This window comes from Alligator sinensis, unplaced genomic scaffold (genome assembly GCF_000455745.1).
Source record: "Alligator sinensis unplaced genomic scaffold, ASM45574v1 scaffold592_1, whole genome shotgun sequence".
Taxonomy (NCBI): Eukaryota; Metazoa; Chordata; order Crocodylia; family Alligatoridae; genus Alligator; species Alligator sinensis.
Window position 1 is genome coordinate 361268 of NW_005842214.1, and position 19092 is coordinate 380359.

At 42.2% G+C, this 19092-nt stretch overlaps 1 protein-coding gene across 4 annotated transcripts in view; it reads left to right on the forward strand.

Annotated features, from left to right (window-relative positions):
* The window catches only part of CKAP5 (cytoskeleton associated protein 5), a 65366-nt gene that overhangs the window by 1401 nt on the left and 44873 nt on the right, over positions 1 to 19092 (forward strand). For all 4 annotated transcript variants that reach the window (XM_006026906.2, XM_025207924.1, XM_006026907.2 and 1 more), the window contains exons 3-11: positions 2776 to 2982; positions 4334 to 4505; positions 6810 to 6942; positions 7258 to 7361; positions 7729 to 7842; positions 11823 to 11927; positions 17641 to 17730; positions 17837 to 18001; positions 18928 to 19056. In XM_006026906.2, the coding sequence (XP_006026968.1) occupies positions 2776 to 2982; positions 4334 to 4505; positions 6810 to 6942; positions 7258 to 7361; positions 7729 to 7842; positions 11823 to 11927; positions 17641 to 17730; positions 17837 to 18001; positions 18928 to 19056 (1219 nt within the window). The remainder of the gene's footprint in view (positions 1 to 2775; positions 2983 to 4333; positions 4506 to 6809; positions 6943 to 7257; positions 7362 to 7728; positions 7843 to 11822; positions 11928 to 17640; positions 17731 to 17836; positions 18002 to 18927; positions 19057 to 19092) is intronic.

The following is a 19092-nucleotide window of genomic DNA, read 5'->3' on the forward strand; positions in this document are numbered from 1 at the left end:
CCCCCTGGATGAGCTGTTTGCAGCTCCGTCCTCTGCCCTGCCCAGGCTGAGCAGCCCCTGCCCTACTCCCTCCCTCATTGCGGGGGGCCTCAGTCTGTGCTCGTGCACCCCCCCCCCCAGCCCAGTGCTAGTCTCCAAGCTGCCCAGCTGCATATCAGAATCGGATCGATATTGGCCGATTATGGCTCCTTAAAAATTGGCCATTGGTATCGCCCCAAAAATCTCTTATTGGTGCGCCCCTACTTTAAACTATTACAAATAACACTGTAAATGTGCCCCTCTTAGGAAGGGCTCTGTTAGCTCAGGCAGACATCACTTAACAACATTTCTACATGTTACCCTTTTGTTAATCCTCGAGGAGGATTTATTTTCCGATGTAGAGAAACTGTTAGTGGGTGGCTGTTAGTTTTCCTGCTGGTATGTTCTCTGTACTGTCAGTTATTAGACTGTTCTGATGCTGTTACTTTTAGGGTTTTGGAAATAATCTCTTCTGATATTATTAATACAAATTGGTTAAAATCTGAAATGGGAAAAAGTGAGACAAAAGAGTTGAAGAATGGAAGGCAAAAGTTAAAGTTCCTGTTCTTAATTTACTGTAAAACTAAGTGATTTGATGCTTTAAATCCTCTCGTGTTATAAGAAATTTACAAGTTAAAATCTTTCTAATGACATTTGAAAGTCTCATTCCTCTAACTCAAATAGGGACTGAAACTAATTTATTTTAAAGCCTTGCAGTAGTACTTAATAGTCTCCCAGGTATTTGTGCCAATACTATACATTACTTTGTTTTAAAATGCATTTTCTCAATAAACAGAGCTTCTTTTGGGTTACTGTGACTGACAAATATCTGAATGGATTGTTATTTTTATTGTCTCTATAGTAATTTAATTTATTGTCCAATATACAGTGTAGTACAACCATCTCTTCCTAAAACTCAACTTTTTGGTTAATTCTCTTGGGTGCTACTGAAGATCTTGTGTGCCTGCTATGAAAGGATATTTCTTTATGAAAAAAAGAGAAGTAGACTTTTTTATGAATGTCTAGGGCTGAGAAAATCACTTGGACATTTTGTTAGTCTCATAAGGAACATATAGGAATAGTGGTGTGGGATACAGATGCTTTTTCTGTGGAGGCTGAGGTGAAACTTTCTTTATTTTTCTTTTTGATATGTAATGAGATTTCTTTTTAATCCAATGACTTTGTTCTGTTAACTTGCAGAGAAAGTAACATGTGGCTGGAGGAAAGAAAAGATGACCAGTTAAGGGAGTCATTTTTCAGAATTTATTTGCTCAGAACAGCATGAAAAAACATAGACTTGCATACCTGGATTTTTAATATGAAATAAGCAAGCTAGTAGGTCAGCCTATTCTGTTGGATGTAGCAACAGGAATTGGCTAATCTTAAATCAGTAGGTTAACAAAGCGCCCCCAGAAATTGTTGATTACATTTTTATTCCAACGACTGGGAATTGCGTGGTTAGTCCATGCAACCAGAATTGCATGTGTACTGGCTGTTATGGACATATCTTTTCAAATTTTGAATTAACTCTTGGATCTTTAGAATAGTTTGTCCTTGGCAATTCAGAATTGTTAGTAGCAATGCTGTCCCAATCTTTATAACGGTCTGCTTTCATAGTTTAATAGTAGAGTTTATTGAGCAAGATCCACTTTGCCAATAATTCAATAAAAAAAATGGCAGTTTAATCCATATTTTATATATTTTTCTCTGCGTAATGAATTCTAATTCCTTAAAAGAGGAAATACTATATATTGTAATGATACCTTGTCAGTATCTAAAAACATAGCAGGCTATTATATTTAAGGGCTGGTTTCTGTAGAATAACAGCCTGCCTCTGTGAAATAGCATATTCACCTTAACTTTCTTCTAAATCCCTCCTTGAACTCACTTTTTAAAAAATCTTGCAGAATATACTGTCCCATGCCCAGCTTCTAACTTTAAATGGTTCTGGTAATTTAGAACAAACGGTTCCATAGCAGAGTATGCAATCTTCCTAGGGTCAGGTCTTATTGTGCTAAAGTTAGCTTGCAAACACCTTGGGGATGGTCTGCATCTTCTTCTTGTATGTGAAAAGTACTGTCTGTGTTTTTGTGCAGTGTACTTATAAAATAACGTAAGGTTTGATGCCTTGAATTCTTAGATGTCATCTCCTGGGGAGGTAATACAGCCTAGGGTTAGCATAATAGTGTTTCTTAGTAGGCAACTGTCGATCCTTCTGAATAATGGTGTATGCATGAGAGGTCATCTAGACCTTTTGACGCATATGCCTAGGCAAGACTGTGGAGGATGCCCAGACCTTCCATCGCACACTTAGACCATTGACACACAAACCAAAGGCCAGACTGAGTCTGGATGTTCAGTGCCTCAATGGCTGTCATTATGTGTGTCCAGGAATTGAACCCTGGTCTCGCGTGTGGCAGACGTGGATTCCACCACTGAACCACAACAGCGGGTTAATAATATTTATGAGTTTAAAATAATGCCTTGTGCCTGCAACTGGATTACAATGTAAAAATAAAAGGGACAATAGGCTCATGAAAGAAGGTGAGTGATGAGGCGTGCCCATAGGCTTGTCAGCAGTATGTGCAGAGTCCAGTAATGTCACCGTGGTTGACCTAAATAGGATTTAACTTCTATGAAGTGAGGTTTAGTAAGTTCTTGCCCAGATCTTGGGCATTACTAAGTGTAAATTTCCCCTGATGATAGAGCTAATTACGTGCTTGTACTATTTGAAAGTAAAAATTTATCTCCTTTCAGGACAACGGGTGAAGTGGTTTCTGGAGTTGTAAATAAAGTGTTCAATCAGCCAAAAGCCAGAGCAAAGGAGTTGGGCATAGACATATGTCTAATGTATATAGAAATTGAGAAAGGGGAACCAGTCCAAGAAGAATTACTCAAAGGTCTGGACAACAAAAACCCTAAGATCATAGTAGCATGTATAGAGACTCTGAGGAAAGCGCTAAGGTAAGGTCTTTTTGTTTTGCTCTTTTGTAAAAGCATGAGGGTTTATTATGTAAGCCTTTAGAGAGGCTCCTGGAATTCTGTATTGCTGAATCTTTTTAATGTAACTTTAGTGAATTCATATACATTGCCCTGAGAGCTGCTGTGGAGGATAGTCAGATGTAAGTGTTGTCTATCCAGTTGCTGGTCATGTATCTGGGTCAATTTTACTCTTGGCAACTGATTTGCCACGTTTTGGTTTTAATGAAAATGCTTTACTGAGTAGTATAAGATTTCTGGGCATTATGGGGCACATCCAGATGAGCATGCCCATGAGGTATATGGCGCCACAAACATGTTGGCAGCGCCATGTACTGCACAGTCAGGTGTTCTCCATGCTGCAAGGGTGAGCTGCCCTAGGTTTTTTTTTTCCCTGTGGTGTTTTTTTTTTGGGTTCTTTTTATTCGTTTGGGGGTTTTGTTGTTTTTTGTTTTTAACCTGGGGAGGGGGGGGGGGGGTGAAGCCGGGCTGCCCGGACCTGTGCTGTGGCTGCTAGCAAGGCTCTGCCTGGCAGGATTACTGCGGCTCCAGCCCCAGGAGGCCCCCAGAACCCCAGGTAAGGCTGCTGGGGCCAGTCCATTGCTGGTCCCAGCCTCCCCTACTGCCCCTGATGTAACTTGCTAGGTGCCAAAGGTTGTTATATCAGGGCTCATCAGGAGACCGTATCCGGAAAAATGTAAGTTAACTTGCCTTAATTCAAGACTGCAGCCTTTCTCCTGTTACAAGTCTTCTCATAAAATTGGTTTTAAGAAACAGTATCTCATAACTCTTGGAAAGCTAAACAAAAATTGCACCTGCTGGTTTCTGAGCCACCTGGTTTCGGTGAGATGACCCTGGCTCGCTAATTATCTGGTTCAACAAGTAAGAAAATGACACATGCCTTAACTGCAGTTTACCTCCCAGAATAGTCAAAAGAGATTCTAGCATGATTTAAAAAAAAAAAAAAAAGAGGTCACAAGCTTTAGTCTTTGGATTAAGGGCTTTGAAGCAGTTTAAAGACCTGGTTTTATCATCCAGATCTGGGTTTGGGAGGCAAATAAGTGTGATAGGGTGGGTGTTTTTTAAGTCTCAGACATCAAGTAACTACAGCTTCAGACTACTAAATGATGGCAGTAAATACAGAACAACTTCATAATAGTGCACAGTGTGACAAAATGTAGTACTTGACTTGGTTTATGAAAGGCATCAGCTATACAGGTAGCTCTGTCTAGAGCCCCAGCTGTGCCAAGATCTTAAGTTGATGACACTTTTTGTGAGCGAGTCTTCTGGACTTTACACTTCAGCATTGACTCGCCTTCATATTTTTATTTTTCAGTGAATTTGGCTCAAAAATAATCTCACTAAAGCCAATAATAAAAGTATTGCCAAAACTTTTTGAGTCTCGAGAGAAGGCTGTTCGAGATGAAGCCAAACTCCTTGCTGTGGAGATCTATCGTTGGATAAGGGATGCTCTGAGACCCCCACTACAGAACATAAACTCTGTCCAGGTATGCTGTTGGTAGTATCTGAGTGAGATATGAATGAACCATTGGTTCAAACATTTTCTGTGTTTTAAAATGCTTCACCAACCTCCTTATTATATGCCAGATGGGGTATTTTCGGTTAAATCTCTCTTGTGCCTTTTTGGCTTGCAGGAAACTGTCTCTAGTGGGTTATGGAATAGAGAAAATCCCACACAATTTACTGATTCGTTTGATGCACTGGCTGGGGAAATTTTTATCTACTTGCACGATTTCACAATGATTACACACTTAATTCATACAACACAATTTTATTTTAAAATTCTCTGCTACACATATAACACTGCTTAGCTTTAAGAAATACCACAGACATTAAGAACACAATAACTACATATATCAGAAACAATGCTCCAAATGTACTTCCTTCCCAAACAATTACAACTCAAAGTTAAATTTGAATCAATACTATTATTTTCATAATATACTTACAATCCTAGAATTCTGAGAAGCCAAACACCTAGATATGGTTTCATTCCTCAGTAGTACAATTTAATGGGTTGGCCTCAGTAGTACAGTTCAGTGGGCTGGCCTCAATACTGATAGGACTAAGTCCCCTTCCTTCAGTCCCTTTCGGGCGCTCCGCAGCTTCAGCGTGAACTAAGAGATTCGTGTTCACGGAGAGGGTGGTTCAGGTGATCAGTCTGATCCGGCCTACACTTGCGATTCTTCCTTCGTTGTTCTGCAAGTGAGGTTACCTCCAAAATGGAACAGTAGGTTACAGTTTTTATTGAGTGAGTTGCCGTCTTGGGCCCCTCCTACCCAAACCTGTCACTACTCCCAAATTTGGGCTCAGATCTTACTCAACAAATTTCTGCTGGGTTCAGTTTCTTTTGTTGATCATTTAATTACTTTGAGGAATTTTCCTTTCTTTCCAATCTTTTAAAAGGCTCCTAGGTTTTGATTTCTCGGAATGTGGGATGTTTGCTTAAGGGTCATTTTTAGGTTAACTTTGTTAAAGGCCTCTAAAGATAAAATTAAAGAGTTAAGATTTTGAGCAAAGTCAGGACCTTCTGCACATAGACCAAAACAATGGCCTAGATAAGAAGATGAATCTTGTCTTCTTCCTAAACTGGCTAATGGGCAACTATTACAAACATACAAGCTATTACATTCAATATGACAGAAACTTTTACTATTGGCCAAAAACTTCCAAGCATTGTCTTCTATAAAATAGTTTCTTAAGCTTCTGTAGCTTTACAAATGGAAACTGAGGTTCAGCATTCTAGTTGGACTCAGGAAAGACTTTCTATGAGTCAAAATAAAAAGGATGGCGATTCCTTCTTTGTGAAAGTATTTGTCATCCTTTGTGCAACTAGGTCAGGGATGTCCAACCTTTTTGAATGTGGGGCTGGATCATGAACTTTTTATTACCCAGTGGGCTGGCGAGCCATATTCAAAGACCTCGCAGGAAGCGGTATCACATCACCCCCATCCCCCGAAATGAAAGTACAGTGTTTACTTTAGTTTTCTGTCGCAGTACCTTGGGCCTCGGAAAACAGCTTGGGAGGGTCTCATGGCGCCTGTGGGCTGTATGTTGGACAAGTCTGAACTAGGTAGTTGGTAAATGTCTTGCATCAGAATTGGCCTAGTCTAGCAGTTCCCAAATTCTGACAGATTGTGTACCACCAGTTTAAAACGATACAACCTTAAATACCACCAGCAATTTTTTCAGTTCAACCTTAAGTACCACCAGCAACTTTTTGTCACATCCAGTAATTTATAATAAATCTGTTTAACACATACCACTGGTGGTAAGTGCACCACAGATTGGGAACCGCTGGCCTAGCCCAACCCTCCTTATCCTGTAAACTTGTTGCCCTCATTATATGGTATAGTAGAAATGTGAAACTGTCCTATACTCTCAATCATTTCTCTTAAAAAACAAAAAAAAACAAAAAAAAACACACAAAAAAAACACACACTAGACTGTAACCCTTTCACATATGCCAGAAATGACCAGTTCCAATCATTCTAGCCAGATAGTGTAAAAATTCACTGCCATCTGGTATTATTCTATGTAACACGCACACTTGATTAAATAGTAAACATATTGTGCTGCTGGTGGAAGACTACCTCTAGCCAATACCACAATAGCAGAACAAATATTGTAGTTTAATGTAATACCATTGTACGTGAACTATTGCAAGGATACCCCATCCAGACAAGTTTAAAAGCACTCCTATCAACTAAGGAGGAACCATACTGCTTTTAGTAATGTTTTGCTTGGCTGAAATACATATTATATTAGTGATGCCTTGTGACTTTCTACAGCTAAAAGAGCTAGAGGAAGAATGGGTCAAAGTACAACCAGCAGCTCCCAAACAGACTCGATTTTTACGTTCTCAGCAAGATCTGAAAGCAAAGTTTGAGCAGCAGCAGGCAGCTGGAGGTGATGCAGATGGAGGTAATGTATTTGATCTCAATCTTTAGTCTTGTAATAATAATGTATTCCCAACTGATGATGAAATAGAACAGGTGAAAAAGGTGCTTTTAATTTAAACTGATATGAAGATGTGTAGAGCACACCAGGCCTTCTGAAATGACAGCTGGTGGAGAAGATAGTAACTGAAAAAGCTTCCTACTTCTGGAGTAGCAGATTTTGCTACCATCCATATTCCACTTTTGTTGCTGTCCTTGAATAAGTAGAATATGGGGATATTTAAGAATTACCCAAGTCTCTCTTCTCATGCCTGTCTGTTAACCTGTCCTCCATCTGCAGGAGGAGATGATGGGGACGAGGTGGTCCCACAGGTGGATGCATATGAGCTTCTGGAAGCCGTGGAAATTCTTTCCAAACTTCCCAAAGACTTTTATGACAAAATAGTGAGTACAGCTTTAACTGCTCCTTGTAAGTCGTATTGAGATCCCATACCAAGAGATGTGGGCTGATGGTGTTTAAGACTAACTTATCTCCTGCAGAATGGAGTAATGCTACAGAAACAGTAATAGGGAGATGGTTTGCAAAATATCAGCCCTTTAATCTGTCAGCAAAATGGATATAAGTTCAAGAAAGCAAGATGAAAGTTGAAATGTACACTCCAACATTTTGTTGCAACCTCTAAGCTTAGAATAGATGAAGACATTAAAAATGGTTGAATTTCTTGGGTCAAAGTTGAACTGTCTTGAAAAAATTTTCCTGGAGCTGCTAAATGTCTGTGCTGTATGCAAATGTGGAAGCATTGTCTTGCAGGAAGCCAAAAAGTGGCAAGAGAGGAAAGAAGCCCTAGAAGCTGTTGAAATTCTGGTGAAGAATCCCAAACTGGAAGCAGGAGACTATGCAGACTTGGTTAGAGTTCTTAAAAAGGTAAATATCTCTGCACTGCATATAGCAGGCCTTTGTTCTGTCAGTGAACTCCTTAATTCCAGAAGACTATACCTCACATCTGAAAAGGCACTGTTGAGCACTGTTTCCTTGAACAGAAGTCCCATTCCTAATACTATGTATATGCAAGTTACTTTCAGCATTACATCTTGGACTGATGAGACCCTTTGGGTATTTAAGTTATTTTGGCTTTTTTGAAAGTTGGTGAAACCTGCAGGTTTGTTAGAATCCGTTTTTGTAGCAGACCTCTCCTCAACCAAAGATAATTGGCCTGTGTACAGCTACTTGTAAAAATAGTTGAAGGGCATCTTAGAATAAAGCAGGTTGGTGAACAGTACTACAGAGCACCAGCTCATCCCTCATTTTGATTACTGTATCTGACACTGGGCACATCTACACATTCATTTAATGCACTATAATTAGCTACTAACTGCACCATAATCGGCGCTACTGTGCATTAGCACAGATGAATGTTGGTTTGTTTTTTTTTGTGAGTTTAATGCGCATTAAACTAAATCCTATGCATTAGCATGGGTTTTGACTGCCACATCAATGTGCAGTAGAACTTTTATGTTTTGCACATTAAGAGTCTTGTGTAGATGTGCCCACTGTTAAGGATATGGCAGAATTGCAGGGAATTCAGAGAGGTACAGTGTCCTACTCATGGAAAAACCTGTTTGTGAAGAGTGGAAAAAACCCTGAGCGAGTGCTTACTTTTGATGGAAATAAAAAAAGTATAGAGACAATGGATAGCGAGTGAGTATTGGGCTCTACAGCCACACTTGCAGATGTTCATTGAGCTGATAATTCTTTACTCAGCACAAATCAATGGTCCTCTGAGAAACGGATGCCCACTGCCTAGAGAAAATAATACACAGATCTTTTTATTATGCAAAAACAAAGACATTTGGTGAAATTAAGTGCACTGCTTCTAAATGCTAAATACTTTAGCAAACATAGGATAATATATAGTTCTAGCAGAATTGGTTGTCATATAACTTTGGAGGCAAAGTAGCTGTCCAGATTTAAAATGGATTGGATATTTGTATTCATAACTCTTCAGTTGTTATGGTAAAGATTTTAAAATAGAAATGGAAAAGAGAAAAAAAAAAACATGTTTCAGAGAAAAAGGCAACTTTTGATTTGGTTTTGGTCAAAAATACTAGGACAGATATCTCTCAGATTTCTGCAACAGGCAGTCTTGAATGTTCCTTTTGAAACTGGTGCTGTCTACTGTAGGGGGATACTCAACTAGATAGACCTGTTGTCTCTTCCCAGAAGGTAGCTGTTGTACCTTAATCTTATCTAAGAGACTGTAGGGCAGGGGTGGGCAAAACGGTGGATTTGGCTAGTGGCTGGACTCCATTTCCAAGCAGCCCCTGCTCGTATTGATGTGACAGTGCAGGGCCAGGGTTTCCATGGAGACTGGCCCCAGCAATGCTAGCAGGGAACTGCTCCGGGGCCAGGCCTGGGATCTTGTAATGGTGACGCCATGATCCAGAGCTGGGGCAGAGCTGCTATCCGCTGCCCGTGTGCCCCAGGCACCCCCTTTCCCTCACCCAGGTCTTCAGGTATGTGAGCAGTGGATCCCCAGCTCCAGACCACATTGTTACCACTTTAGGATGCCAGTCCTGGCCCTGTGCAGTTCCCCTGCCAGCGTTGCTGGGGCCAGTCTCTGTGGAAACCCTGGCCCCACACTGTCACAGCTACTGGGGTCTCCATGGGAACTGGCTATGCAATCAGCGACTGCTGAGAAGTGGAGCCCACTGTGGGCCGGATCCCACCCATGGGCCAGACTTTGCCTGCCCCTGCTCTAGGGAGTGGTCATGTCTTCCCCATTCATGCCAAACTACCTAAGATAATGGAACCAGATGCTTCTGACATTTATTACAATCCTAATATTCCAAGATAATTATTTGGGGTCAGCAGCAAGTAAAATGTCCATCTGTCATCCGTCTGTCGTGCCCTCTCTTCCCTCCCCCCCGCCCAACTCTGCAGCTTCTTGGCTGTTCAGAAGTATACATCCAGCTTACAGAGCGTCTGCTGTGATTTATGCATCTGGTTGAGAATAGTGCGGGGCTGGCAAAATATGGCCTGCAGGCTGGATCTGGACCACCAGGCACTTTCTGGCCTGTGGTGCCCATCTACAAATTGTGACCACCCAGCCCCTCTGCGTGCCAAGGTGGGAGCCAGGTACCTACACCTGCCCCAACGTACCCTATTGTGCCTCCCTCCCACCCTCATGGGCAGAAGGGCCTGGCCCCACCAGCACTGGGGCAGGGCAGCTGCTGCAGCCAAACCCAGTGTCCTGCTCCCTCTGAGCAGCAAGAAGGGAAGTGGGGTGGGGGCGGGGCCTGTAGCTGGGTATGGAACTTGGGCTAGGGCTGGCAGCAGTGCGGAGCCTGCACCCAGGGGGCAGGCTCAGTGCAGAGCTCAGCTGGACAGTGTGTGGGCGTGAGGGCGGTGTGGGGACCCCTCCCATACTCCTCCCTCCCCTCCCCCCACATGGTACACAGCCCCAGCAGGGAGTGGGGGCAGCAACAGCAGCAGGGAGGGTACTCATGTCTGGTTCTGGTCAGCCCTGCACATTGCTGCAAGGGGTATAGACCCCTTCGGGCCTCTGTATTGCCAGCATTTCCCACACTCACTGCATGGTTGGGAAGCCCCAGGCACAGAAGCCAGCTGGGGCAGGGAAGGCAGTGAGGTCCAGTGCCGCCCCAGGCACAGAAGCCAGCTGGGGCAGGGAAGGCAGTGAGGTCCAGTGCCTGGGGCTTCTCTCCCCTGCCACACGAGTGCTGGAGAGTGCCGGGAATACAGAACGCCCGGTGGCAGCTGTGCTCCTCACTGTGGAGAGCTCCTCAGCGCTGGGCAGAGTCAGGCACCAGCACCACCGTCTGCTGCTGCACCATGTGGGGAGTATGGAGGTGGCCACACATCCACACCCCACCTGTGTTGACTACAGGACTTCTGGTCCCAAGATGGCGACTGGGGGGAGCCGCAACTGTCAAGGGATGGGGCTACCCATGTGGCCCTCGACAGCTCGCCAAACCTTGTTAAGCGGCCTTCCTCCTGAAATAACTGTGTGCCTCTGGAATAGTGCATCTGCAGTCCATGCAGCTGTTCATAAAACTTGCCTTTTAGACATAAATGTAGTGAAACATCCCCCAGTGAGAGAACAATATATAAATGCCTTTCCTAAGCTTTAGGTTTGATTGATACCAATCTATATCACTTCATACAAGCACTTTTGTTCTTTGAAGTGGGTAAAATTTCATCTAGCCCCTTTTACTTTTTTATTCCATTGGAAACCCACACTGCTTTCTCCTGACTTTCAAATGTCAGTTAAGCTTGTCTTGCCTAAGTACCTCTAAAGTGTCCTCCTAAAATGGACCATGAGAAATATTATTGTTCCAGGACATGTGCTCTCTAAATTGAGGCAGATTAATATGAAAAGAAAAAAATATAGAATCCCTTTGGGGGGGAAAAAACCTGGAATTTAAGGCCTACTACTTACCTTTGACATTGAAGGCAGTCCAGCTGGAGTCGAGTGTGACATCTGTAAAAATGTATGCACTCCTTCAATTCTGGGGCTTGTAGTAGGCGCAGTCAAGCCAAATGACCTTTTCAAATCTGATAACAAGGTATAATTGCACAAACTTTTCTAAGCTTCTCTGAGAAGGGGGCAAACGTTAATCATGGTGCCATAACATTTTAATATGGACCACAGTAGAAACTTAAGTCTAGCCAGCATTACACACGGTTACTGATTTTAGACAGTAAATTTTTGGTTCAGAATGTCAGAACAGTGATGAATAAAGTTTTTGTTTTATTAGCCAGCTCAAATAGTGTGAGCCCACCAAGTACCTGTTTCTCTCTTCGCTTTGGATGTCACTGGCTTTGGCTGTCCATTTCAATGCTAAGAATCTTTTGCTGGTTTGATCTTTAATGCTGTTCTTTTTCAGGTTGTTGGGAAGGACACAAATGTTATGTTGGTTGCTTTGGCTGCCAAATGCCTTGCTGGTCTGGCTACTGGCCTCAGGAAGAAATTTGGACAATATGCAGGACATGTAAGTAAGAGTATGTATTTTACTCTGTTACCTTCTTGGTACACGAGTAGTAAAGTTGCTTTAAAAATTAGTACTGAGTTTGTATAACAGCTTGAGGCCAGCATTTCTGTAATAAAGTACATTTGACCTGTATGTATGCATGTTGTTTCAGAAATTTTTACTCTTTAATCTAATAACTAGGAAGTTACATGCAAAGACTTTTGATTATGGTATTAAGTTAAAAGTACCATACTTTGTTGTTGAGGTAGGTGGTTTCGTGTGTGTGTTTATAGGAACAACTCTTGAATTTCATAATTGTGTTAACTTACTCTACTGCCGTGAAAGCCTTTATTCTTCCCTCTCCCGAGAGAGAGTCTCACATGCTCATACCTCAAGCTTATGTTGAAAATACTTGCTGACATAAAATGCCACTTTTGAGGATTGATTTTTGTTTTTTTGTTTTTTTGGTTTTTTGTTTTTTTGTTTTTTTTTCTTTCCTCCCCTCTGTTACCCAGGCCTTGCCTGCCAAAGTGCTTTTCAGAAATTTTGGTTTAATCTCTTACCCTTTTTCCTTTCCTGTAAAATGGCAGAGTCTGTGGGGGATTTATCATTCTTAAGGAAGGAAAAGAACCTGTAGTAGATGTCAGTGGCTGGTCTCCATAGCCATGCTCTTTGGGTACAATGGATTTCCAACCTGATTCTCTTTCTAAAGACCAAGAGAGAGCTCTAGGTAACTCTGACAAGAGGGAGTGAAGTGATATTTCTGCCTTCCTTAAAAGTGATTAATTCTGTGACAGATTGGAAAAATACCAGCTTTTGCTGCTGTGGAATCGCTTGTCTTCAGAGCCCTGATTGAGACAAATCAGGCATTGTCCAGGCTACTGTTTAGAGCTGTATTTAGATGCAGGCAAGCACCTTTACTTTGATTCATGTTTTAAAAGTTAACCCTTATGGCCGCAGAATCAGCTAACTGAGAAAAAGCTGAGCTTTTGAAACAGTGAATTGGCCTGTAAATGAGTTTGGCTGTGGAGGTGTGATTTATTCAGTACTGTAATAACTTTGAGTTGGACAAACTTGGCAAATAGGCTTTTTTTTGCCAGTGAATTTGCTTCAGCCAGATCACTGCATCTGATTTCTTAATATTCAATGAAAACTCTGAGTTATTAGCTAATGTTTAGCAGAATATATGTTAATTCTATGACTGTACATGCAGTACAAACTCTTTCAGAGGTGAATGTGTGATTAAAACATTTTCTTGAAGTTTGATCCAATTGTCTTATGGCAATGAAGTTCTGCCCCAGTCTCTTTTTTTTTTTTTTTTTTTTTTTTTTAATCTTGGTTTACTGCATTTAAACCTAGTCTTCAGCAGTATGAGAAATCTTATCTTAAGCTTGCATCCTGGTATCAATAGTATTGTTAAAAACTGTTTCATTGAAGTCGGGCTTCATGCTTACTTAGAGATGGAATTCAACAAGCTTTGGGAAGGTAGATGGAAAGGAGTTAACACATGGATTTATTTCTGCACAACTTTTTTGTGTAATTCACCTCTAAATTTGGGGAATTTCTCTACAGTCCTTGAGCTTGCTTCTGTTCTCTGAGCCCTTCTTGGCACAGTACATACCACTCCATTTCAGCACTGCACATAGGAACAACTCACTGCTGCTTTGATTTTAAAGCTTTTTTTTGTGCTTCCTTTAACCCTTAACAGTTCAGTAGAATTATAGAATTCCTTCTTCCTTCATTTCTTTCCTACATAGATTTTTGTATGCTGCTCATCATTGGTATCTGTGTCCTTTCCAGTAGTGCATTAAGCAATGTCTAACATCCTTTGGCTTATGACTCCATATGAAGTCTGAGCACAGCTGCTATAATGTTATTTAATTTCTGGCTTGTCACCAACTTGGGAATTTTTGTCCCATGGTTTGGAAATTACTTGTGTAAAATCATAGCTGCAGTTGCATGATTGACTTGTGAGCTTGCTTGTGAATGGAGGTTTGTTACAAATTGGTAGTTGGCTAGAAGTGATGTGTATATCTGGTTAGATCTTCTTTCTGAGTTAGTGAGACTATTGCCTTGTTGAAAGAGAAAAGGAAAATCCCTGCCCTAAATAAAGCATTGGTCATTTAATTGAGTGGTACCACATTCCCTATGGCAGTGTCATGGACCAAGAAAGGAATGGGTTGGATTTTCAGATCTTGAGTTGAGACTAACTTTAAAAGCTATCCAGAACTCAAGTATCTTGAACTCCAGAAATGCAGGTAGGCTGCTGAGTAGTGTTCCCACTAAGCTGTGGCATGCATGGCTGCGCATGCGCGCTCATGCTGCACTGCCAAGCATGCCTGCGTGGCCATGCGGACTCCATGCCGCACAGCTTAGAGGGAATGGTGCTGCTGAGAGATGGGACAGATGCAAATTGTCTGGAAATCCTTCTCAAATGTATTATCCTCCCCAGCCCAGCAAAGTAGGGTGATTTGTTGCAACATTTTTTACTATCATAGTTTTTACTAAACCTCAGCACAGGTTTGTAGGATTGCATTATGTAGTTCTGTCCATTTCAGCCTCTTGAACTGTCAGTGTTCAAAATTCCACTTCTCTCTATATAGTACATTGTATCAATAACTAGTACCTATTGTGGTAAAGAGGATGTTAGTTAACAGAAACTGTTGTACAGTGAGCATAATAAAGGTTAGGATTTTATCACAACAGTCGTGGAGGTCTTGGGAACTGAATTTGACTCTCGTGGTACATCTTCATGGTGCGTAGGATCATGAGAAATGAGCTCAGCCAGTGAGGATGACCTGGGAGCATTACATCTGTAAACTGTATAATCTGTCTTTGAGATGGAGAGCCCTCCTTAGAATGGACTGTTTGGTTATGTGTGGTAGTTTTGCTTACAACAGGTATACAGCAGGCAATTTTGGTAGCTTCTGTAAATATTGGCTGCTTGCAGATGTTAAAAACAAGCAACTGTGCCTTAACAGAAGAAGCAGCACACTGCTTTGACCTTGGTCTGCAGTGTCTATATAGATTGGGCACTTCAGCCCGGCTTTTTGGTGCTTTTATCTAATAGCTGATTGAATCAGCTATTAGATAAGTTCCCAAAAAGGCCTATTAAAACACCTGATCTATACAGATATTGGGTGAGCCGGGCCTAACTAATGCACTCTTCTGAGCATGTGCTGAGCTCAGTTTGGGAATGCTGAATTTAAAGTAAAGCCGCGTGCGCGCTCGCTCGCTCGCGCGCGCTCGCTCTCTCTCTCTTTTTTTTTTTTTGTCTGCCACATGTGGGTTTATCATGAAGAAAATGATAGTGTTGATCATATATAGATATATCATTATATATAGATGGATAAAGAGATCATTATAGATAGAGATATAGTTATAAATATAGATAGCTATATAAAGGGCTTAGTCTGTGTGTGCGTCTGTAACGCTCTTTTAAGGCGGGGGGGGCATGGCTCCCACCAGGGATTCAAGCGGGGCATGCGGTTGGACCTGAGCGGCAGCAGTGCAGGGCAGTTGGTGGTGGCGGCAGCTGCTGTTCGCAAGCTTTAGGGCTGTGCAAAGCTTCAGTCTCCAATTCGATTTGGCAGAGATTTGACCCAATTCAGTAGCCGCATCTCCGAATTGAATCAAAGAACCCTTTAATCTCTCCAAATCGAATTGGAACCCTCCAAATTGATTTGGAGAGTTGGATATAGACATAGCTTTAAATGTTTTTTCTACATACCTCTAGGTAGCAGGTAGCTTGTGAATGCTGTGATGCTAGGGCGCATGGAGTGTCCCACAGGAGTGCAGGGGCCTCCCCAGCATGCTTGGCAGTAGACCCGGAAGTGTGTCTATATCCCAAGTACACAACCCCTGATCTAATCCAACCTCCTGGATGGCCAAGCAACCTGTGAGCAACCCAAAGGAAGATGGCGGTAACCAAGCCCAGTAGTGACATTGAGTCATCCGTCATTCGTGACAGGCAATTTGCTAGTGCTTCATAAAATCCTTGACCCCTTACTGATGTTCTTTAGCAGATTTGGAATTTGGAGTCCCTTAGTCATTGTGGCCAATGCTGTCCTGCCTGGCCTATTGTTCTGGCCAATGCTAATTGGGAGGGATGACATTGGCCAACATAGGCCTTATGATGTCATCGAGTAGGTCTTGATGATGCAGGCTGCAATGGGCTCGATATTGTAAATGAGACTGCATGTTTCTTGTTCGGCACCAGAATGTTTTGGTTTGCATTAGTTTAATTAGTGTTGCTTTGTGCTGTGATTCCAATTCCCATGCACTATCTGGAATCTGGTTTCCTACATTGGCTTGACTTCAGATTGGACAGTTTATCCAGATTTGACTGAGAAGACAGTTCACTTTATATTATGTATGGGATGACCTGAACAGAGTAATTTATTGTCTGAGCCAGATGCTGAGGGAAAGATGGATTTGTTGAATATCTTTTTTTAGAATCATGGCTGGTTGAATCGTGAGATCTGAGCAGAGCTGGAGCAGTGCTTTTTGAAGTAGTTATGAGTATGCTGGGGGCATGTGGGTGTAAGTGAGAACTGTGGTGGTGATGGCTGGCCTAACCAACAAAGGCGGGTTTCAGCAGTATTGGACCTTTATTTCTTGAAAACAAACTTATGATAGCTCTAGTGCTCTTGTCTGATTCAGGAGAGAGGCAAATATTTACTGCATTATAGTCTATTACAGATTGAAAGTGGCCTGTTGGTTATGAAGTAGAGGTGCACTGATGCATCAGTCCATATTGTATCAGCACTGATTTAAAAGGAAAGTTGACATTTATTGTCAGTCGGCTTTTTGGGCTGATGTGGCTGATAATGTTGCCAATAAATGCCATGTGCATGTGCGCAACTGCAGTATGCGTGTGACCAGGAGTGCAGCCCGGCAGCTTGGAGAACAGCATCTGGCTGGTAAGTCCTGTTGGGGGGAAAGGGGTGGGTGTGGAGGGAAGGACTGTGGTGGGGGGGCAGATTGAGGCCCCCATGGTGAAGGAGGCAGTGGGGCTGGGGCAGGGAAAAGCTGGAGTGCAGCTGCTGGGAAGAGGCTGGAGCAGCCCTGACCCCAAGTGGGCAGTCTGCCCTTGTCCCATGCACAGATCTGAGGGGGCACGTGCCTCCCATGTCTTCCCCAGGGGTGTGTGCAGCCACCCCCTCCCTTGCCCCCAGATGAGCCATCTCCTGCCCCAGCCCCATTCCCTCCCTCACCGTGGGGGCCTTAATCTGCCCCTCTCCATCCCTTCCCCACCAAGAGACTTGCCAGCTGTACACTGCTCTCCGTGCTTCTGGGCTACATATCAGCAGTCGAATTGTTATTGGCTGATATGGCTGGTCAATAATCGGCTTTCTATATTGGCCCAAAAAATCTTTATCGGTGCACCCCTGTTGTGAAGACGTCAGGAACAGGGTCAGAGCTAAAGGTTTCTTTTGTATGAGAGGAGCAGAGTCCCATTGTAGCCCTTGTGCTTAAGTAAGGGGTTGAGAGAAGAGCCCAGCTCCTTTTTTAATTCATTTTCACTTTTAAAAGTACACAGGGGTCACTGCTCTGGTGCTGTTCAGTGATGTGTAGGACTGCAAGAGCTGTTTCTGCTGCTGCAGTTTCCCGCTTGGGGAAATAAGAGATGCATGCTACTTAAAGCCACTGACATGCTGTCGAAGTGATGGAACCAACATCATCTTGTCACATTACACTTGGTAACTGAAATGTGTACTTTGTTTTTAAACAGGTTGTTCCAACCATCCTAGAGAAATTTAAAGAGAAGAAGCCTCAAGTGGTGCAGGCACTACAGGAGGCCATTGATGCAATCTTCCTTACTGTAAGTAATAAAGGCCTTGTCCTGCTGAGAGCTGGTCACTGTCTTCTTCAGTATTCTTTTCCCTTGTCCCTCTGAAACTAACCAGGCTATTTGTCTAACATTTTAGACCACATTACAGAACATAAGTGAGGATGTGTTGGCTGTAATGGACAACAAAAACCCAACCATCAAACAACAGACATCTCTTTTCATTGCGAGAAGCTTTCGTCATTGCACACCTTCTACCCTGCCAAAGAACCTGCTAAAACCCTTCTGTGCTGCTCTTCTCAAGGTAAGAAAGGGATGGGTTGATACTTCTCTAGTATTATCACTGCCAGTGATGCGATGGAAACAATGGGTTGGAATGGCATAATATTTCTGGTAGGGAGGGTATTGAAGCTGCACTTTTTCTGGTGCAATAAGTACAGAGTAACTGGGAATGTTGTGTCGAGATTGGCTTGCAGCAATAGATTGATTTCCACCTCCCCCCCTTACATTATTTGAACAAATATTCTTTCGTAATAAGTTTCAGTCTGTTACGTGTGTTGGTTTTTTAAAGGCTTTCATTGCCTAGATCCAACTATGACAGGTAAACTTTTTCTCCCTAAACTAAACTTCTCCAGCTATCTTATTACATGAAACTAGAGTGGACAGCAGCTTTAAGATAACTGATATTCAGTGGAGTAAACTAATATTTCTTCCCTTTTGATTTCTCTTCTGGTAAATCTTCACCAGAAGAAAATTTGCCCAAACTTAAAACATACCTTACAGCATTATTTTGAAATTAGTGGTGCTTAATTCTTGCCTTGTTCTTTCAAATAAATCCTCTTGACCCCTGGTCTTAAACCTAATTCCACACTTCCCAATACTTTTGAAAGGGCACCGTTAACTGGAAAGAAGTCTCCATGTCATTTCTTCAGGTATTTAAAATACATTTTAAAAGGTATATAGCTTTTTCTCCCTTTTGTGAAAGACCCAAAGAGTGAAAGCTCACTGTATGTGGGAAATTGTGGAAACTTGCACTCAAATATATAAGTAAATGGGGTAGTAAGAAACTTAATTTCTCCTGTAACAGAAACATTAGGCTTTTCTTATAGTAATTGCAGGCAAAATATTCAGGAGAAAGTCTTATTAAGTTGGTGTAAAGAAACTGGATTAGAAATCCTGAACCCACCTTTTTAAACTTCTGATTATCTGAATCATACCATTTTTCCACAGCATATTAATGATTCTGCACCAGAAGTAAGAGATGCTGCATTTGAAGCATTAGGGACCGCCCTGAAGGTAGCGGGGGAGAAAGCTGTGAACCCTTTCCTTACAGATGTAGACAAACTTAAACTTGATCGGGTAAGTCTCTGTGGTATTTAGTAGGATGCCATGTGT